Raw genomic sequence first — 23250 nt, 5'->3', positions numbered from 1 at the left:
GACGTGTCGACGATCCCGATAGGAGTCGCGTACCTCGTTCTCAGGACACGGCGGATGAGCTAGACGTCGGGATCGCTAAACCTCCGGGTGACCAGAGGGGCGTCGGACATCGCTCAGGTGGGGCCAACACTCATGAGGAGCATTGGCCCGGGGGTTGATTGAATTTCCTCGGGTTAATTACTCCCTATGCAGTTCATTAGTTATTAGGCAAATGTAGTACCAAAGTTGGGCCCTGCCAGACCAGCTTTAAACTAAAACGAAATATCAAGGGGGTCCCCATAACAACCCCGATCGTGTTAGGAGCGCTCTTATATGGAACATAACACCGGTAGCCGGAACTAAGGGGAGCAAAGGTGGAACAAAACACCAGGCTAGAAAGGTCGAGCCTTCCACCTTTTACCGAGTATATAGGTGCATTAAATTAAATAGCATTAATAGGGTGATATGACAAGGAACCCATGTTATCACATGGAAGCATCTGCACCTGCAACTAGCAACGCTAACAACATGGGTAAGCAAGCGGTAACATAGCCAATCAGTGGTTTGCTAGGTTGAACAGGTTGAAGGTATTCATGGCATTGTTGAGAGGCTGATTTTTAACAAGTGGTAGGCAACGAGACATAATCGATAGCATCGAAATACCTAGCATGGCAATGATAGTAATGGTATCTGGAGAAATGATCATCTTGCCTGAGATCCCGCTTGGAAGAAGAATGACTCCGTGAAGCAGACGAACTGACGTAGTCGAACGGGTCCTCACAATCCGGCACGCTGCGGAACTCTATCGAGACGAAGCAAACCGGAAACACAAATCAACACACGGAATTCACCACACGATGCACTACACATATGATGCATGAGCTACTGAATACATGCAATTCACGGCATGACAGTTCACACAATCAAACACTACACATTAAGTGAAGTTCAATATGCCACGAGTTGCATATTGATGAAACTTCACATATGAATTATTTAGTTCACTCCCGGTTATTTACACAGCAATATTAATGTTGTCAAACATGCAGGAGGTGAAGCGGAAATTAAACTACCTATCTAAGCATTTTAAATGAGGTCGGAAATGACATATAGCATCTCCGAGACGACCTCATATGTTAATTTACAATTCTGTCCAGATCTGAACTAATGCATTTAATTAGTTGTCAAGCAGCAAAACAAATAGGTTCACGTGATTCTACACGTCATTTCAAGCAATCTACACATAGAAAACATCTCCAACGGAGCTACGGATCAAAAGTTACAAGCATCGCAAGATATGATGACATGAATGCAATATGTGTGCAACGGCGGCTACGAGCACTTCAAGACAAACAACCAGCAAGAGAAAATGAAACTACCCGATATTCTAAGCAAGTTTCGTGTAGGACACGATCTAATCGGAGCTACGGTTCAAAAACTACGAGCAAAACAAGAATTGACTACAATCTGCCAAAATCAGCCACATAGCATTTTCTACGCCCCACAACTACGAGCTACACAACTCCGATAAACTCATGCAAGGCATGGAACGGAAGAGGGCAAGAAGCACTACTACGAACAACTAACAACAACTATCATGGCATCATGGATCACTAGGGGAAGAAGAGACAAAATGGCATCTCACACACTATTTCAGACTTAGTGAAAATTACACCTCAGGAAAGTGCAGTTTTCAGCCTGAAGCAATATTGACAGCAGCAAAACCTATAGCTACAGGACTCCAAATGGCATGAAATTTTACAGCATGCTAGGGAAACACAAGGGGTACAACTAACTCCATTGGACCAACCCCAAAAGAGCTACAGAACTCAAGATGCAAGCAAGACAAGACAGCAACAAAATATAACAGATCCCAGACTTAGAAATATTTCAGCTCCTCTAAAACAGCACTATTTCTATCAACTTGAGAGCAAGCAAATCACACCTAAACATGCATTTCTATTGCAACTAAAAATACCAGGGGCTAAACAAAACATCCAAGATCAACTCTCTAGTTGACAACTCCGTCAAACAACGCACGGAATAACTCCTACGAATTAAACAAAAGGGCATCACGGCAAAATATCTCGCGAACTAACTTCCTCAAAATCTAAAACTAATTGCACAGAAAAATCCATGAGATTTTTCTACCCCGGAAACATATAAAATATGTGGGGTTTGCAACACAAAATAATGCCACACATTAATGCGAGATAAAACCTATATACGGGAAAATAAACTACCGGCAAATCACTACGCGCAAAAATACAAATGACCGCTCTAAAACACACGGAAAAATAGTTCCCAAAATGCGAACATTTCTAATACGGCATTCGGGCAAACCGGACACGCGCGAAAAATAAACTACGGGCACAAACATTATAGGCAGCACACTATTCTAGGCATACGGCGCGTTAACGACGTCAAATAAATATGCAAGTCTCAAAAACGGATACTACGCGAAATTCTACACGAAAAGCATATAAAAATCATCGCGATCCGACTTACGGATTAAAAGTTACGGGGGTTTGAAAGATCTAGTCTATCTCTGAAAAAGAATTAAATTCGGATTAAATCCTAAATATCTACTGGGCCGAAACTTCTAACAGGCCAACACACAAAGGCGCAACATAGCATCATACGCCACGGGCGGGGGATACCTTGGGAAGGCCACTGGGCCGGAGGTCGGTGGAGCTGGGTCGGGAGGCGAACTGGCCCACGCAGCCAGGGCGAGGCCGAGCCGGCCTGGGGCGCCTCGGGGGGAGCTGGGCCGAGGCGTCTGGCCAGCTGGGCCGCAGCTCGGGGCACTGGGCCGCTGCGGACGAACCGCTCCTCCCGATCCAGATTGGGATCGAGGAGGGAGCTCGGCGTGAGCTGCGCCTGCTGCCGGTTCGAGGCGAGGCCGGCCTGAGCTGGTGGGTGCTCGGCCTCCGGTGAGGTCCCGTCGCCGGAGGGGCGAGGCCAGGGCGGCGGCGAGCTCAGAGGTGAAGCGCGACGCGCGAAGAGCAGGGAGGCGCGAGGACCTCGGGAGCAGCGCGGGGAGGCGAGGCCGGGAGTTGGCCGGCGTGCTGGGTGCTGGCGCAGGATGCGGCGGCCGGCGGGACTGGAGGTACCCCGCGGCGAGGTCTCCGGCCGAAGGGGCGAGGTCCCGGCGGCGACGCGGTTCCAGGAGGCGGCGTGGGGCGCGGGAGGTGCACGCAGGGTTGCACGGGAGGCGGCGGCTGGCGGCGGCGCGCCGGATGGGCCTGCCCGGGCCCGATCTGGGCTCGGCGGGCCCGCGGCGGCTGGTGGGTGGGAGGAGAGAGAGAGGGTGGAAGGCGGCTAGGGTTTCGAGCACGGAAAACGAGGCAGGATTAGGGGGAGGCTGTCCGAAATTAGAAGGGGTCTATATATAGACAAACGGGGGGGGCTCGGTTAACCGGAATCGCGCTCCGGATCCAACCGCGGGGTCGGATTCGGACGATTCCGACCGTGGGTATGGGTACGCGGCCGTGTAGGGTGGTTTACTCGAGACGAGAGGGAGAACGGGCGGCGCGGCACGAATTTTAAAACACCGACAAACGTCCGACGGTAGACCGAATACGGTGCCGCTACGGTTGACCGTTCGGGTACCAGACGGTCTCCGATCGCGACGAAATTTTGACAAGCGGCCTAGCTATATCAAATCGCGACCGCGTGCCAAATTTCACCTCGATCAGAGAAAGTCTTAAACGCACCTTAAAAATAGGGTTCCGACGGTGCCACGGGCGCATGCGTGTGCGGTCGGACTCAGAACGAACAACGACGAGAACCGGCAACTAATAGCGGATGCAAGTTTGAAAACTGACACCAACGGAGATGCCGATGCGATGCAGATGAAGCGCATGATGCGATGATGATGCGACAAATAAAATAAATCACACGACGAAAACGGAAAGGAAAGGGAATCTTCTGGAACGTCGGCATCGGGCTGTCACAGAGACGGAGAGGTAGATGAGTTCTTCGGCAGCGTGACGGTGCTCCGGAGGTTGGTGGTGATCTAATCTCAGCAGGGCTCCGCCCGAGCTCCGCAGAAACGCGATCTAGAGGAAAAACCGTGGAGGTATGTGGTCGGGCTGCCGTGGCAAATTTGTCTCAAATCAGCCCTAATACCTCTGTATATATAGGTGGGAGGGGAGGGGCCTTGCCTTGAGTCTCAAGGAGCCCCAAGGGGGTCGGCCGAAGGGGGGAGGAGGAATCCTCCTCCAATCCTAGTCCAACTAGGATTGGAAGCTGGAGTCCTTCCCTTCCTTCCCACTTCCCCTTTTTTTCTCTTTGATTTTTTCTTATCCTGCGCAGGGGCCTTCTTGGGCTTGCCCACCAGCCCACTAAGGGCTGGTGCGGCACCCCTAAGGCCTATGAGCTTCCCCGGGGTGGGTTGCCCCCCCCCCCCCCGGTGAACATCCGGAACCCATTCGTCACTCCCGGTACATTCCCGGTAATGCCGAAAACTTTCCGGTAATCAAATGTGGTCATCCTATATATCAATCTTGGTCTCTGTACCATTCCGGAAACCCTCGTGATGTCTGTGATCTCATCCGGGACTCCGAACAACATTCAGTAACCAACCATATAACTCAAATACGCATAAAACAACGTCGAACCTTAAGTGTGCAGACCCTGTGGGTTCGAGAACTATGTAGACATGACCCGAGGGACTCCTCGGTCAATATCCAATAGCGGGACCTGGATGCCCATATTGGATCCTACATATTCTACGAAGATCTTATCGTTTGAACCTCAGTGCCAAGGATTCATATAATCCTGTATGTCATTCCCTTTGTCCTTCGGTATGTTACTTGCCCGAGATTCGATCGTCAGTATCCGCATACCTATTTCAATCTCGTTTACCCGCAAGTCTCTTTACTCATTCCGTAATACAAGATCCCGTGACTTACACTAAGTCACATTGCTTGCAAGGCTTGTGTGTGATGTTGTATTACCGAGTGGGCCCGGAGATACCTCTCCATCACACGGAGTGACAAATCCCAGTCTCGATCTATACTAACTCAAGGAACACCTTCGGAGATACATGTAGAGCATATTTATAGTCACCCAGTTACGTTGCGACGTTTGATACACATAAAGCATTCCTCCAGTGTCAGTGAGTTATATGATCTCATGGACATAGTAACAAATACTTGACACGCAGAAAATAGTAGCAACAAAATGACACGATCAACATGCTATGTCTATTAGTTTGGGTCTAGTCCATCACATGATTCTCCCAATGATGTGATCCAGTTATCAAGCAAAAACACCTTGTACATAGTCAGAAGACCCTGACTATCTTTGATCAACTGGCTAACCAAATAGAGGCTTGCTAGGGACAGTGTTTTGTCTATGTATCCACACATGTATCTAAGTCTTCATTCAATACAATTATAGTATGGATAAGAAATGATTATCTTGATACAGGAATTATAATAATAACTTATTTATCATTGCCTCTAGGGCATAATTCCAACACGCTCTTCTTCCCGGCAACGCGCGATGAGCCCATTCGGGCTCCTCCCACCTTCTCCTTCCTCTCCCTACTCCGGCGAGCCGCCGGTTGTGCACTCCGGTTCCTCCCTGTTAACAGAGGGGATTAGCCCCTATGTGTAGTGTAAATGCGTGTATGGAAAAGAAGAAAAGAAAATAAGATAAGATGATGCATGTATGTATCATGTACATATGTATGTATGCATGTATGTAGAAAAATATACATAAGGTATATGTGTGAATGTGTATAGCATGTGCATGATGTGTGTTGTGTATGTGTGTGCGTTAGGCCCTTGGGTCACATCCATATGGGGCCAACCCCCACTCCCACTAACAAGGGGGTCCAGGAACCCCCCTATAAAAAGAAAATAATAAGTATAAGTATAAACAAATAATAATTATATATATGTGTTTTAATAATAGATAATAAATAAATAAATAAATTAGTAATTAATTAGTTAAGTTAATTAATTTATGAATTAACTAATTAGATAAATAAGTATTAGTGATAATGATTATGAGTAAATAGGTTAATTAGATAATCTCTTAATTAGGATAATTAAATTATCCTATTAAAGTATGACACATGGGTCCCCATTAAATTAATTTGATTAATTAATAATTAACCTAATTAAAAATGGAGTCTATGGCACATGGGACCCATTCGTTAGTTTGACTAGTCAACTGCTGATGTCAGCATGACATCATGCTGATGTCATAATAGCATTTAATTAAATATTTTTTTAATTCCTAATTATTGAATAAAACTTTAAAAATTAATATAAAATAAACCGTAGCTAAGATAAAAATATTTTCAACATGAAAGTTGATCAGCAGAACGAGACGAACCCGGATACGCCATCCGTTCGTGTGTCACGCGTCCCTAGCATCCCTATATCGGTAGACCCCGAGACTGACGTTGTTGCCGGGTACATCTACCCTCCCGACAACCAGCCCTTTGCCGCAGAGCAACAAGGCAAGCAAACCCCCTTTGATCATCCCTATATCGCCTATGTCTTTCTTCCTCCTGCTTGCATCAGAATTTTGCTACTGTTGTAGTTAGCCCCTGTATCTGATGCATAGCCTAATTTTGATGAACTGCTACTTTCAGTACTCCTTTAAACTATTTAGTATAGGTGGAACAGTCATCCCCTTTGACCCCTTAGTTCAGTTGCCCCGCTTTGTTTTCAAGTCTCGATCCCTGATCGACGAGCCAGACCCGGCACAGCACTTACACACCCCTTAGTTGTGCGGCGCTACAGAGATACCATCGGGTACAGAGGGTGACGCCTCGCGAAGTACTCAGGATGATATCTCCGTAGTATAGCTAGTCGGTCGTGGTTATCGAGGCCGATTCCTCCTTTACCACTCCCGACGATATCTCTGTCGTGCAACCCCTCAAGTGTGGGACCCTCGAGGGTGATACCTCTAAGTCCTCCTTGACGGATACATCGTCCGGAATCCAACGAGGGTGATACCTCGGATTCACCCCAATGTTATGACCACATAGTTACTTGACCATGTTACTGGGATCTTTGATGAATAGATGTCAGGCGGGTGGATTCCCGCGTGGATGTGTCGATGACTTTATTAAAAATGATAATGGATTTGGGTATTTGATCTGGGTTGGTCGGAACGCCTTATTACGCACTAACCGTTTGCGTGGGAAGAATTATGGGTACTCGACGTCGTGGTATCAGCTGAAGCTCTTCAAACGACGTGGTCCCGAGATGCATCGCGCTTGTTATAAGGGGTGCTAGGACTGACATCGGCCGCCCACGCATCGTGCAGGAGCGCAGAGGGCAAGTGGGCACATGATCCCTTTGTGCTTAGAAGTTAGACCGGCGGGCTGGCCTCTTTGTTGAGCTTAGGTGGGGCTGCGACATTTCGATATTCCGAGACCGGGCATGACCCAGAAAAGTGTGTTCTGCCAGAGTGTTATCGAACACGTCGGGAATATGTTGTGCACCCGTGCAGGGAAGAACTTATCTATTCGAATAGCCGTGTCCACGGTTACAGGACAACTTAGAGTTGTGTCATGATCTTATACAACTACAACTGCTACTTAACTGGATTTGTTGCCCTGGGATTGCTTCCTCGCAGGGAGTCGAGGAAGGATCTCTGGGCGTGACCTCATATTAATATTGCTGCAACAATATGACTATTAGTTGTGTTACCTTGCTCTACTCTCATTTATTTTTGCAAGACCCGTGAAGATGCTAGTCTTCGATAGGACTAGGCCTTCTCCCTCTATTCCCGCATTGCTGCAGTCAGTCCACACATAAACCCCTTCTTTGATACTGACGCATACTTAGCATAGTTCTGATATAAGTCTTGCGAGTACTTTGGATGAGTATTCACTGTTGCTTTGCTCCCCCTTTGCCCCTTGATCCGTTTCTGTGACCAGATGATGGAGCCCCGGAGATGGAGTATCCCGCTGACGACAACTGCTATCCCATCGGTGCCTACTACTACGTGGAGGCCACTGAAGACCAGGAGTAGTTAGGAGGTTCCCAGGCAGGAGGCCTCGCCTCGTTCGATCGTTGTATATTTTGTGCTAGCCTTCTCTAAGGCATCTCATGTTTTACGTTTGTACTCAGATATTGTTACTTCCGCTGACTCGTGTGTTTATCCAGCTTTCGTATTCTAGCCCTCGAGGCCCTTGGCTTGTAATACGAAGCTTGTATGTTTTATTTGTGTCTAGAGTTGTGTTGTGATATCTTCTCGTGAGTCCTTGAGTTCGATCGTACGCATTTGCGTGTATGATTAGCGTACGATTAAGTCGAAGTCGTCACAATGGCAGACTTGTAACGTAGCTGAGATTACTTGAGCATATAAGTTAGTTAGTTAGTTAGGAGATATCTTATCCTATGTATCTCCTCCTCAAGATGTAACCTCCAACTGTATGCGCATATTAAGGAAGTGCGTCCGTTTTACATAACACGTACGATGTCCCTCTAACGAGGTAAGACACTTTTGTTATTCACACATAGACAAGTAGCTACCTACCGCAAGGTTGGCGGCACACCATAGGGTAGCATTGCAAGAACATCACGAGCTCCTCCATGTCGGCGACGACCGTCTCGACACGACGAAGCGCTTTGCGGAGCTCGTTGATCCCCTTGCCATCGAACACCGTTCTTTAGCATCCTGGCAGAGAGGCAGGTCCACTTGACGGGGCTGAACCGACACAGGGCGAGTGAGCGGCCGCTCACCTCATCTTTGGCCGCATAACACGTACGATGTCCCTCTAACGAGGTAAGACACTTTCGTTATTCACACATAGACAAGTAGCTACCTGCCGCAAGGTTGGCGGCACACCAGAGGGTAGCATTTCAAGAACATCACGAGCTCCTCCATGTCGGCGACGACCGTCTCGACACGACGAAGCGCTTTGCGGAGCTCGTTGATCCCCTTGCCATCGAACACCGTTCTTCAGCATCCTGGCACAGAGGCAGGTCCACTTGACGGGGCTGAACCGACATAGGGCGAGTGAGCGGCCGCTCACCTCATCTTTGGCCGCATGGCATCTGCACATGAGGGTGTCGAGCATGTAGTAGCCTCTGTACATGTCGGTCCTCAACATCTCGAGTTGTCGGAGCATCGCCTGGTTTGTGATCTGTTAACCTCTCTCTATTGATCTCACGAATCACTCACACATACAAGAGTTTGGGTAGCTAATTAGGTTACAAACAACAAAAACAAGGGGATTGAGAGAGAGAGAGGAACGGATGTGGACGAGAAGAAGTCGTCACCGGGTGTCGTGTTCGTCATGATCCTTCTGGATAACTTGCTTGATGCCCTTCTTGTTTTTTTTTAGACAACTTGATGCCCTCCTTATGCTATTTGTAGTAGGTGACTTCCATGGCCTTGTGTTTGGTCCATTTCTCGTATGTTGGCCCAAGGCCCAACTGTGGAGGGTCACTAACATGATCCGCCGCCTCTCGGGGAAGCTCCTAAGCCACGCCTTGAGCGCCGCTACGCATACTGGTGCCCACGCACTGCCCAATTGGGCCTGGCCCAACAAGGTCAATTTGTCTGTTCGTTAAGACCGATCGGGCCAGTGCGCAGCGAACTTATAAGAGCATAAAAACAACAAAAAATGGCCTTCTCCAGGATTCGAACTCGAGCGAAGGTCTTTACATACGAGTGTGCATCACCACTAGAATGATACGACTTTCTTGAATTATAAAAGCGCCAAAAGTGTAAGGGAATCTGGCGGTGCTATTTATAGCATGTGTACTTTATCACCCATTTTTGTGAATTATTTTTAAAGAACTTGTGATTTTGAATAAATTCATCAATTTAGAAAAAAGTTCATCATTTTAAGGAAAGTTCACAAATTTGAAAATTGTTCATCGGTTTATGAAAAAAGTTCATCAATTTTGAAAAAAAAAGCTCATCAATTTTGAAAGCAAGTTCATAGATTTTAAGAAAAAGTTCATCAAATTTGAAAAATAAGTTTCTCGAGTTTGAAAAAGGTTCATCAATTTGGAAAGAAGTTCATGAGTTTCAAAAATTCCGTTCATGGATTTAGAAAAGAAGTTCCTCTATTTGAAGAAACAATTACGAATTTTGAAAAAAAAAGTAGAAAAAGATAGAGTGAGAACAAAATAAAAAATAAAAAGTGGGAAAAGGAAAACAAAAAAAGAAATGAAAGAAATAAGAAGTTGAATCAAAGCAGATCCAGCTCCGTGGTCGGATGTTATTATGAACGAACCTCGATGAGAAAGGTCGCTGGTTTGATTCCCAAGAAGTACAGTTGTTTTTTGCAGATTAAAATTACAAATTAACGGACCGGTCGAGCAAGAGGCACTGCAGGCGCCAGTTGTAAAAATGCACACAAACTGGCGCGTGCAGTAATAAAAAATTAATAAAAGGAAAAAAGAAATAAGGCCCGGCAAGAGGCGCTGCAAGCGCCAGTTGTGAAAATGCACACACACGGACGCCTGCAGCACTAAATAGGAAATGCCGCCTCTCGGCCTCCTCGATGGTGGGGCCTGGACTCGGAGGAGCAGGCGGCGCAACAGTTGCAGTCTCTCTTCCACTCCTTCGGTCTGCAGCTAGTGGTACCTGTTGACGAGGAACAATATTGTTCTAATTATAACATCGCCAAGAACTACGGACACCACCACCTTGGGGTGGAAGGGGAAGCAGAAGCTTTGTTCGTCTCAGTGTATGTTTATTCGCATTCAAAAGGCTTTAGAGCATCTTGAACAGACGCATTAAATAAACCGCCCGTCTGAAAAACGGCTTTTAGCATGCGCGCGACCGAATCGACAACTCCAGCAGACGCGCTAAAATCGTGCGCGTGCTGAAAACTACTCCGTGCATCGAACATAACTGCATCGTGCACTGCATTTTTCTAGCATCCGTTACCGCGCGCTGAACAACGACTCGCCTGCGCGAATGTCCACCAACCGTCGGACCTGAAAGCTCCGCTCGTGCGTGCGACTTCCCCATCCTCTCCGGCGACCCGTCGGTGCTTCCTCCCGCTGTTCCGCACCGCGTGTGCCGCTTCGCTCTCTTCCCGGTGGCCGCCGAGGCCACTCCTGGAGCATCCCGTTCTGCCGACGAACAACGCCCGACGAGGGTTTGCAGCTCAACGCCCACAAGGTGTTTGATAAAACGTCCACAGTGTGTTTGATAAAACGCTTACAAGGTATATATTGCTACTAAACTTTATTTTTGTAGATGATTTTGAAGTATGTTGTTTGTAGTGTCAAATTTTAGTTTGAATTCAAATTTGTAGATGAGTTCGTCCCATGATTCTTTCTATGAAGAATTTAATTTTGAAGAGGAGGAAGACCTCGGAATGGTCCTAGCTATGCACATCAATAAAAAGTCGAAGCACGGTGGTTCGGCTTTTGGTCGTCATAAATTATGGAGGGAAGGATCAAAGCCCACAACAGATTGACGAGGAACTATTTTGCGGAGATTCCCACATACCCAAATCCTACTTTTGGTGCCGTTTTAGGATGAGCATCGAGTTCTCCAAATACATTGCACAGAGACTAGCGAGCCATGATCGGTTTTTTCAACAAAGGAGGAATGTCGTCGAAGAACTCGGCCATAGCACCTTTCAAAAGGTGGCCGTCGCTTTGCGTATGTTGGCATACGGTATTCCGACGGATCTAGTTGATGATCACTTGGCCATGGGTGAAAGACAAGTCATCATGTGTGTCAAGCGCTTCCACGGTTGGAATCGTGTAAGTGTTTGGTCCGGAATATTTGAGAGCTCCCAATGTTGAAGACGCGACAGGGCTTTTGGAAATGAATGAAGCTCGTGGGTTTCCAGATATGCTTGGCTCAATATATTGTACGCATTGGAGTTGGAAGAACTATCCTAAGGCATGGCATGAACAATTCCACAGCCAGAAAAAAGGTGGCACTATAATCTTTAAAGCGATTGTCAATCAGGAGACTTGGATTTGGCATGCTTTTTCCAGAATGCCAGGATCTTTGAACAACATCAATATTGTTCACTGGTCACCACTCATTAATAGTATTGCAAATGGTGAACTGCCACCGGTGCAGTTTGTAGCAAATGGTCATACATATAATTATGGCTACTATCTTGCGAACGGCATCTTGGGTAAGGTAAGAAAAATCTTAATGTGGAGAGCTGGGAATTTGCAAGCCCAATTTGCTATTGTGACAGAACCGGTTAGATTTTGAGATCAAAATATTCTTTGATACATCATGAATGCTTGTGTGATCATGCATAACATGATCATCGAGAACGAGCGTGCGCAAGATTTAGGCTATTCTCGGTATGAGTTGTTGGGACATCCTGTACGAATGCGGGGGAGGGTCGAGAGGGTGGCCTGCTTTGTTGCCTTCATTGTCATTCGACGTGCCAAAACGCATAATGATCTTCCGAAGGATCTAGTCGATGAGTGATGTACATGAAATGAGCGACAAAACACATGATGTTATATGTTTGTTGTCTTAAACATTTGTTGTATTGGTCATAAACTATTTGTTGTATTGAAGTTTAATTATTTCTTTCAGTTGTAATAATAATTAAACTATTTTTGACGGATTATTTTGTGTTTGTTTGATCTTCTTTGTTTTACATTGAATGCAAAATGTTGTTTCTACTCGACGCATGTTTGATTTCACGGCCCCGGTAAAGCAACTGACTGTTTACGCGTAAAAATAGCCGCTGCACCTGCAAGTGTTTGTTGGAGATGCTCTTACGAATCGGCAGTGCTGGTTTCAGCCGATATTTTAAGAGTGAGATTGGAACAGCCTTGGAGTAGCTGCGTTAAATCGCCTGACGCATTAGATCGCACGCTACCTGTCAGTGTCCGAGAGTAGGAAGTCACAGCACTCAGGAGAATATGACTGGTTTGGTAAGTGGGTTCAATCAGTATCAGGACCTGGTAGTACATCACATTTTTTTTAGGGAAGCATGCATCGCGATTTGGTGTTGATAGTTATCTGGATTTACTTTTATCCTAGTTGGAAATCATATTTACCCCGCAAAAAAGAGAGTATCAGGACCAACTCAATTATGCAAAACTAACCGCATTCTCTGACGCTCATGATAGGCAAGGAGGGATGATTTGAACAATCCAAACGAGATTTTTGTTGACATGAGGAACACAGAATATCGCAATCTTTTCATAAAGAGGAGAAACTCGGTACCCGGGAGAATGACCTTAAGGTTTAAAGTCAATAGACAACAGTACAACACATAGTTTTTAAAAATGTCATTTCTAGCCATATGCTTTGTTTCTTCTTTTTGTGCGGGCGGGACCAGTAGTCACATGGTTTGGTGCCAATCATCTCTAATTTACACGCATAGAAACTAGCTGTCCCAGTCCGGTTGGAAATTTTAGCAGGTTTGATTGGGACATAAATGAAAGTTCTATACCCCAGATACATTTTTTTAATTATATAAAAAAAAGAACCTCGCTTTACTAGTACTCCCTCCGTCTTAGAATATAAGTGTCTCAACTTTATACTAGCTCTAGTACAGAGTTGTACTAAGCTTGAGACATTTATTTTAAGACAGAGGGAGTAGTTACTTACTCACTGGCGTCAATTTTGGCGGCCTTGTGGTCGAAGTTACAACGTGTCCATCCGTCCATGAGCAGAACTGAGGACTTCTATGCCTCAAACCTGAGCCACAACTTGGTCTGTCTTTCCCTCTCTTCTTCTTTGGTGGATCCATCTGTGTCACCAGCAATCTCGCAGTTCAGGGGCTTCCAAAATGGAGCCGCTTCTCTCTGCAATCGTGGGCGATCTTGTCAGCAGAGCCCTGTCCATGGTAACCCAGAGATACCTGCAGTCCAAGGGAGCAGAGGGGGAGAAGCTCCGGAGGCTACGGGCAGTGCTGCTAAGGATCGATGCCATCGTCGAGGAGGCCGAGGGGAGGCACATCACCAACCAGGCAATGCTCCAGCAGCTCCAGATGTTGAGACAAGGTATGTACAGAGGCTACTACACGCTCGACACCTTCAGATACCGAGTGCACATGGACAGGGACGAAGGCAAGGTGAGCACTCGCCGTTCGCTTGCCCTTTCCAGATTCAGTCCTTCCAGTACCAGACGTACCTTCTTCTCCGTGTGCGATGCACCGAGCATGGACATGGTGCTTGATGCCGGGAGCTGCAGCAATCTTGACAAGATGCTCAGTAGCCTCGAGAAAATAATTGGTGACATGCGGGAGTTCGTGATGTTCTTGGCCAGCTATCCTCGAATCTTCCAGCAACCTTACGACGCATATATGTTTCGTGATCAGGTTATGTTTGGCCGGCAGATGGAAAAGGAGACCATTTTGAGCTTCCTGCTTTGTAGGGAGGCTGCGGGAAATAGAGGTTTGGGTGTGCTACCAATAATCGGTCCAGCAAGAGTCGGAAAGAGTACACTTGTTGAGCATGTCTGCCTTGACGAGAGGGTGCGCATGCGCTTCTCGTTGATCGTCTTCTTCAGCGGCAATGATCTCAATGATGGAAACTGGGCCACTCTAAAGGGTAGCAGTGTGATCAAGCATCAGAACCTTGCTTCCACCCCGAGTGGAGACTCACTAGCTGTAATTGAGCTAGCCAGGGACATGGACAAGGAAACATGGAGGGGGTTGTACACCTGGGCAGCAAGCCACCTGATGCCAGGCAGCAAAATAATACTCACAAGCCGTTCAGAGAAGATAGCATCCTTAGGAACAACACAGGCTCTTGTGCTGAGTTTTTTGCCCCAAGAAGCTTACTGGCATTTCTTCAAAACGGCTGCATTCGGAAGCACAAACCCTAATGAGCATCCTAACCTGGCAGCCCTCGGTATGGAGATCGCGGTGCACATGAACAGATCATTCATGGCAGCGGACACCGTTGCCGTCTTACTGAGAACAAATCTTGACGCACGGTTTTGGCGCAGGGTGCTAAGATGCTTGAGAGATTTTGCAAGCAAGCACCTCAGCATGTTTGGTGAGCACCCGACAAATCTCCTACAGAAAGACCTGCCTGTGTACATGTGGACAATGGCCAAGACAAGCAATGTTGTCGTGATGCGTAATATTTATCATGAGCCCTCTCCCCAGACCAGTGAGGTTCCCAGGATAACAGCACAGGATGTCTTGTATGGGCGATTTACATCTGAAGGGACATTCCAAGCAGTGGCATGGAGGTCCAGGATACCTCCCTGCTACACCTACTTGGTGAGCTTCGTCGTGGCAAGGACAGACAAGCACGCGGTGCTCGGTAAGAAGCGGTCTCGGCAGGAGAGGATTTGATGTAAAATGCAATAATGTATTGCTAATGTGATTGCAAGTCATAGCTTGCTGCCTTGCCAAAAAAAAAAAAAACTGCACTGTACCTCTTTTTTATCAGTGCGGTACATCTCCTCACTTATGTGTAGCAGCTTGCTCCATGGATCTCCAGTTATATCTCCACAAGCTGAGTACTGAACTTCAGTCCACGCTCAGCACACAGCATAACCGTCTGGTAGAACTGCTTACAAGCCAGAGTGACAGAACCATTTTATCTGCAAGGCATGCTGACAGAGAAAACCAGTAGGAAGAAAGAGGTGTTACTGATACAAAACCCTTACAGTTAGTAGTCCAACACTACAGAAGAGCAGAAGCTTTTTACAAGATTTTTTGGCGATTGTACCGTTTTCTGCGAAATTACCGCATTGCAAATATAGTCTTATATGTAAGGGAAGTATGCTCAGTACAATGCAACATCAATTCAGCGCACATATTTGATATGTTCTAACTTCTAAGCTAGGTGAAGCCTGACCCATACGCAACACAAACTCTATTATTTCAGTCAATTTGTTTATCGTGTTTCTTACTTTCCAGCCCAAATGAAATTGTTAGTTGCGTACTGGAATAGCATGAGAATTTCTAGGTAGTAGCTTTCTTTACCAAGAAAGCATATACATAGTGTTCCAAGGATCAAATACGTAGGCAGAAATAAGGTATTCCAAGGATCCTCAGTTAACTCGGTGAACAGACATGGATTTCAAAACAAGGATCACATCAAGCATAACCAGGGACCGTTATTGACATACTACTAGAACGACATTTATGGTAGTCTTGCCCTAGCTATCCAATCTGACAAGATCGCGGAATCGCACAACGAATCCGCCACACTCCTGCTAGACCCGCGCTAATTACCAATAAGGCCGTCGCAGAGGTCGGGAAGGGAGGACGGGCCGAGGAAGCAGGGCAGGTCGGGGTCGAGATCCGGGGCGGCGGCGGCGGCGGTCTTGTGGGCGAGCTCCACCGTGCGGTCAAGGAGGCTGCGTGGCAGGAGCTCCGCTGTCGGGGGCAGTCGCTGGTGGCGCTGCAACCACCACGCGACCGCGGCCGCCCTTGCCGCGCCTCCGCTGATGGCGCTCCCTGGCATCGGATTGCCTTGCTTCGCGGACGCCGCGAGCGATACTCCGAGAGGGTGGGGAAAGCGGGCCTTGACGCGAGGAAGAGCCGAACGAAGAAGAAGGTACAAGGTTAGCCCAGATCTACAGGCCCTTTATGGGCCCATATTATCTGTATGGGCCAAATGCTATCCATCTTTCTCTCTCAAACAAAAATAAAATGCTACCGTCCCTTAAAAAAAATGATAACCTCTGTTTATATTTTTCTCAATGAATTCCAGTTTTACCCGTCCCCCTACTTAAACATTTGTTTTACACAAATTACCACTTTCAACATTTTTTTCATCTACATTATCCCATTTAGCAAAAAAATGTGAGTTTGTTGAGCGAAAGGTTTGACAGTATTTACGCCATTTAGCAATCTATCAGGCACGTATTGATTGTTAGGGACACGTGGTGTGTCATGTCGCAATTTCCCTCTCGCCATTTCACCCGCGCTTACAAGGGGTATTTTTCTCTTTTTTGAGAAACTTGCTGAATGGGGCAATCCGGATGAAAATATGTTAATGTGATAATTAGCTTGAAAATACCAAACTAGGGAGGTTTAAAGTAGACTTCACTCTTTTTTTCATAAAATAAAGATTATTCTTTATTTTATGACATGAATCTGTTGCACTTTATTGAGGTTTGAAAATATTTATATCATGCAAAGCATCAAGAAATATAAGACTTGGAGGATCACCCCTCTTGCTGAAATATAAAACTTGGAGGATCACTCCTCTTGTTAGATTATACGCCATATGGTTCGCCTCCCTAGACAGTATTGCAAGGAGGTGGGACCAACCCTTCGAGCAAGCAAGCATCGTTCAACCTAAATCGCCATATACAAGCACCATATTTTGATCGGTCCATTGCATACCTCAACTAGTCCCATTGAACTAGACTCAACAGTCATTGGCAAAGAGTCAAGTTTTTCCAATATAGCTCCCTCGGTAGGGCTATGCTTCGGCGATTGTAGCATCCAGAACATGATGTACCAATCAAGTAGCATCGACGGTAGCTAGGCCATGATCATCACGAAGTACTCTCGTCATGACACCTGAGCCATCGGAAAAGTATGAGCCATCTATATTAAGCTTGTTTGAACCCATGTTAGGCACATGCCACATTATTTCATGTGACTATGTTGTAGTTAAAGATGTATATAGTTCATGTTGATGGCTTGTATCGCAAATACCGTTCTCATCGTCAACGCAATATGTTCCCCTTAGAAGCCTCACACCTTTGCCACCATATATATGTATCAGTCCCCGCCCGCTATCAACTTGTAGACTGAGTTGACCAAGAATAGAAGATCTCATCGATTGAAGTCACGGGGTTTGTCCAAGAACAACAACCCGGATATGTCCAAAAAAGAGCTATATTAACAATTTCATCAAATCCTCAAGCTTGCCAAACTCATGTTGCCCTCTTACAAGTGAAGATCATGTGACATATATCTTAAATTGCAATGCATATGAGTAGGGATTATGCAGATACCTTGATGTCTCTGACTGCAAGGACCCCATACTTGGAATAGTGTCATGTAGAACTCTCTAAAAAAGAAAATCCAACTCTAGGTCATGATGATACACTTAAACCTTTTTATACACTTTTGTGCGCGTGATTAATTCAACCCGGTGCCGAACTTCTATCCGAGTCGCAACCAACATGTATGGTCACTGGCCAAATGAAATTCCTCATAAGTTTAATTCGCTAATTACGGTGGCATGGTATGCCTTGTTATGCTCGTTGTGGCTATGTAAAGTTGACATGATTTTTATGATAAATTGTATCTTATGCAGGTTATCTATCAATGCATGCACTGGCTTCGTCCATTCTCTTACTTGTATGAAGCAGGTGGTCAAGGATGTGTTTGTCCCACATGAGTGGCAACATAGTTTATGGATATATCATCCATTCAAATTGTCTTTGGCTAGTTTCAGTCTTATTTGACTTTCTAGTATCCCATTTTTGTGTATGTGTTAGCATACTATACTGGTGTAGGTTTATTATGTTTTGTATCCTCTTGACCATATTCTGAGTTAGTACAAATGGACATTATTATCTCAAAATTTATAAAACTTGTAACTTTGTGACTATTTTTTTTGAATATATCCAGGCAGGGGAACTCCTCCAAGATGATTCCTCGAAAAAATATTGAAAAGAAACATTCCTTCACTTCTCATGCTGTCTCCGGTCTACAAAGACAGGCCTAGTTGGAAAGGGCAAAATTGACAAAAATGACCCCTGGGACGAAAGAACTCACGGATTGACCCCTCGGGAGAAATAATTCACCGGCCTGCCCCTTTTGTGTGGCGCCCGACACCTAGGCGCCACACTGTACTGTGTGACGCCTAGAGGTTAGGCGCCACACCCCCGACCACGTGGCAGGGAGGGCCCCACCCCCAGGCAGTGTGACGCCTAAGCCTCAGGCGTCACACATTGTAATGTGTGGCGCCTGACCCTTAGGCGCCACACACTGACTTACAGAGCCACGGGCCAGCCCCCTCCCCACCCCCCTCCCCACCCCCTCCCTCATTCCCCTCCCCCAGCCCCTCTCCCAGCCACTGCCCCCTCCCTCAAATCCTTCTCTACATCACCAAATCTGAAGGTTTGGAGCGGGCATTTGTTGTCCAATCACTCCCCTAAGGTAATCCCCACCTCTCCCCTCATTCTCATCCAAAGGAAAATCTTTTGTGTTCTTTTTTTTGCAAATTTGAGGAAACCCTAGTTTTTCATGAAATGTGGGATGTATATCATATTGTTTTATTTGTTTGTAAGTTAGGATAAGGGGTATGATGGGGTTAGGATTAGGGTTGTTTGGATGTGTGCATTATGGTTGTTTTAGGGTTAGGCTAGGGTTAGGCCATGGTTAGGCTAGGGTTAGGGATGTTTGGTTGTGTTAGGGTTATGAGGGGGTTAGGGTTATTTGGAAGTTAGGCTATGGTTATTGTAATTGTATGATTGCTCATAAAAAGGTTCTAACTCCGATGAGGCCGCACTCCAGCGCAGCGCCGAGAGAGCTTCAACACAGCGCCAGCAGCCCGTCGCAGCTTTGGTCATGCTTCATTGCACCCGCGACACCGACAGGCTGTGCTCCAACGCAGCGCCGGCGACCCGTCGCGGCTCCGACCATGCTTCATTGCAGCCACGACACCGACATGAAGTGCTCGAACGCAGCAACGATGACCCGTCGCAGTTCCGACCATGCTTCTTTGCAACCGCGATGCTCCATTGTAGCGCCGCCGACCCGTTGCAGCTCCGGCATGCAGCTCCGCTACTCTGTAGCTCCGTCAAACCTGCACAGCACCACACCGCTGCACTGCAGCTCCGCCGTCGTTACAACACAGCCACTTGCAGCTCCGCCGTCCGTCGAGAGCAGGGAGGACGCCACACCGCGTGAGCTGTGTGGGAGCAACCCCGTCTCCGACAAGATCGATCGGTTGCAGCACTCCTCTCTCAGCAGCACCGGCGCATTGCAATACCAGCCATGGTGGAGCATCGTTGCTGACTAGTAGAGGTCGGTGTTGTGCATATCTCCTCCGTTGTGCAGCAATGGCGGAGATCCCCTCCCCACTTCTCCCATGGATTGCAGTTGGGGAGCAAAAGGTGCGGGCCAAATTAGAGGGGCCATGCTTAGCTGCGGTGGCTAACACCAGCTCGCAGCGCGGCGACTGCATCCATGGCAGATGTGTAGCAGCAGGAGAGCGTGTAGGTTGCAAAGAGAGATGAGGGGAAAAGAAGGAAGAAGATGAGTGGTAAGAACAGCTTGGGAAAAGATACGGCAAGGTGGAAGAGCGGTGGGTGTGCCTCACAAGTGCACGTGTCAAGCAGGAGAGGGGGCTTACAAAATAAAGAAATCAGCTGGTAGATTTTAATCTATTTTCATTGGCTAGTGGTCTTCAACTTCAACCTCGTATGGTTGCTTTGTAATTGTATGATTAGCATATCCATCTTTCCAACGGCAAAATTGACAAAAATGACCCCTGGGACGAAAGAACTCACGGATTGACCCCTCGGGGGAAATAATTCACCGGCCTGACCCTTTTGTGTGGCGCCCGACACCTAGGCGCCACACTGTACTGTGTGACGCCTAGAGGTTAGGCGCCACACCCCCGACCACGTGGCAGGGAGGGCCCCACCCCCAGGCAGTGTGACGCCTAAGCCTCAGGCGTCACACATTGTAATGTGTGGTGCCTGACCCTTAGGCGCCACACACTGACTTACAGAGCCACGGGCCAGCCCCCTCCCCACCCCCCTCCCCACCCCCTCCCTCATTCCCCTCCCCCAGCCCCTCTCCCAGCCACTGCCCCCTCCCTCAAATCCTTCTCTACATCACCAAATCTGAAGGTTTGGAGCGGGCATTTGTTGTCCAATCACTCCCCTAAGGTAATCCCCACCTCTCCCCTCATTCTCATCCAAAGGAAAATCTTTTGTGTTCTTTTTTTTGCAAATTTGAGGAAACCCTAGTTTTTCATGAAATGTGGGATGTATATCATATTGTTTTATTTGTTTGTAAGTTAGGATAAGGGGTATGATGGGGTTAGGATTAGGGTTGTTTGGATGTGTGCATTATGGTTGTTTTAGGGTTAGGCTAGGGTTAGGCCATGGTTAGGCTAGGGTTAGGGATGTTTGGTTGTGTTAGGGTTATGAGGGGGTTAGGGTTATTTGGAAGTTAGGCTATGGTTATTGTAATTGTATGATTGCTCATAAAAAGGTTCTATGTTTTGTTGTTTAGGTATGGGAAGAACATGTGTTTATGTTCATCACGTGGACAAGGATGCCTTTTTAAAAGGCAATATTGATCCGGACCCGGATGAGCTTGACATGGTGTTCGATTTGTGTCCTAGCTATGCTGAATTGTTGGAACAAGTCCGAAAGGATTTGAATTGGATGGACCCTAGTGATGTAGTTGAGTTTGCTGGTAGGCATAATGTGGGATTCGGAATGCACATTCGTTGGAAGACCATGCGTGTCAACTCCGGGCAATGTTGGCTTGCATACAAGGATACGGTGGCCGAATCACTAGACAAGGCTCTAGAGTTATTTGCCATGAAAACAAATGTTCCTAACTTGTTGGATTTGAACCGGGTTTCCTCTTCGATTGTTGAAGCTATTCCTGCAACCATCAACGAAGAGGCCAGCATTGAACCTCTTTCTTGTGTGTATGAGGCTAACGAAGAGGTCAACATTGAACATGAACCATTGGTAGAGGCTAATTATGAGCACTATGATGATGGTAATGTTCTTCATGACAACAATCTTGGTGATTTGGACAAATATAATTTGCAAGAGACAATGGACCATTCCATTCCGTACTCACGTGGGTATGCCTCTGAGTCTGACGATGAGGGTCCCGATTAAGAAGTTGATGAGGAAGGGTTCACGGCAAAGGAGGCTGAAGCTTTCACGAAGGTATTAAAGCGTGATCACCGGACACCATTGTTCGAGGATCTTAGCCTTGCGGATGAAGCCGTGGTTGACGGAGGCGAAGGCATATTGTTTGGAGTTAGGCCACCTTCTCATCGGGACACACATGGGAAGATTATTTTTTTTGCCGGGGTCAAAGTTCGAAACATTCTTTGAACTGAAGATGTGGTTGGATGAATATTCTGTTACGCATTACAGGCCACACAAAGTTGTTCATTCAAACATGAAGCTGCATTACACGGTTGCATGTGAGGATAGAGGTTGTCCTTGGATTGTCCGTGCAAGACCATGGAAAGGAGGGCCAGGATGGAACATTGTCAGTTGTATGCCTCACATGTGTCAAGGCAAGAGGGTTGATGGTGCCCTATCGTCGCAAAGCCATAGACAACTAACCTCCGAGTTCATCGCTTATAGGCTTTCCAACTCCATCTCCTCTCTTCCTATAATGAGCATAAAAAGCGTACAAGACCTTGTGAAAGCCCTCTTTCACTACGAGGTGAAATATGGTAAGGCATGGAAAGCAAAGCAAGCCGCATTCAAGATGTTGTATGGTGATTGGGAGGAAGCATACAACCGCATACCTAGGTTGTTGGGAGCTATTGCCCACACTAACCCGGGCATGGTTCATGTGGTCGAGCCGTATGGGGAGAAAACAAGGATTAAGAATGGAAATAGGGTTCGCGTATTTGGTCGTGCATTTTGGGCATTTGAGCAATGTGTGAGGGCTTTCCAGCACTGTCGTCCTGTCATCTCCATCGATGGCACGTTTTTGACCGGACAATTCAAGGGCACTTTGTTGGTTGCAATAGCAAGTGATGCCAATAACCGGTTGATGCCTTTGGCTTTTGCTTTGGTTGAGTCAGAGAACAATGTTAACTGGGAATGGTTCTTGCATATTTTGAGAACCAAAGTATTACCGTTTGAGAGGGAAATATGTGTCATATCGGATCGTCATCAAGGCATACTTAACGCGGTTGACATTGTCATTCCCGGCCATGCTCCTTTGCATCATCGATGGTGCATGAGGCATTTCTGTGCAAACTTCTACCGGGCATGTGGTAGCAAGGAGTTGGCGGATGATCTTCAGGATTGTTGTCAAGCATTTTCTGACAAACGATTTGCAAGATTGTACAATTCTTTGCTTGTAAACAAAAAACTTGATGCAGGTGGGCTTGAGTTTCTTAACAGGCACATTGAACTTCGGGCCAAGTGGGCACGAGCTTATGACGAAGATGGCCGAAGATATGGTCAAATGACCAGTAACATGGCAGAATGCTTCAACCGGGTGTTGAAGGGTGTCCGTGCGTTGCCGGTGACGGCAATAGTTCAATACACATTCGACAAGTTGAGAGCATACTTTCTAAAGTACTCACAAGAAACAGATGATCAGATTGCGGGAGAGAACAAGAAAAAGTATAAGTACCAGTTTCCACCAAAGGTTGACAAATGGATGGTATTTCAATCACGGAA

At 46.7% G+C, this 23250-nt stretch overlaps 2 protein-coding genes and 1 long non-coding RNA gene across 3 annotated transcripts; 1 reads left to right on the top strand and 2 right to left on the bottom strand.

Annotated features, from left to right (window-relative positions):
• Positions 1-10158: 10158 nt before the first annotated feature.
• Positions 10159-15651, bottom strand: LOC123444306. Its single transcript, XR_006630976.1, has 2 exons — positions 15304-15651; positions 10159-10554 (listed from the first exon to the last, which is right to left on the bottom strand). It is a non-coding gene; the product is annotated as an uncharacterized LOC123444306 (long non-coding RNA).
• Positions 12567-15696, top strand: LOC123444304 (disease resistance protein RGA2-like). Its single transcript, XM_045120988.1, has one exon. The coding sequence runs from the start codon at positions 13703-13705 to the stop codon at positions 15218-15220; it is 1518 nt and encodes a 505-aa protein (XP_044976923.1). The 5' UTR covers positions 12567-13702; the 3' UTR covers positions 15221-15696.
• Positions 15697-15895: 199 nt separating this feature from the next.
• Positions 15896-16398, bottom strand: LOC123444305. The gene has a single exon (XM_045120989.1). It carries the CDS (start codon positions 16338-16340, stop codon positions 16101-16103), a length of 240 nt encoding a protein of 79 aa, XP_044976924.1. The 5' UTR covers positions 16341-16398; the 3' UTR covers positions 15896-16100.
• Between the last annotated feature and the right edge of the window lie 6852 nt (positions 16399-23250).

The sequence above is a fragment of the Hordeum vulgare genome, chromosome 3H, assembly GCF_904849725.1.
Source record: "Hordeum vulgare subsp. vulgare chromosome 3H, MorexV3_pseudomolecules_assembly, whole genome shotgun sequence".
Classification (NCBI taxonomy): Eukaryota; Viridiplantae; Streptophyta; class Magnoliopsida; order Poales; family Poaceae; genus Hordeum; species Hordeum vulgare.
Note: the sequence above shows the minus strand (reverse complement) of the source record. Positions and strands in the feature narration are given on the sequence as shown.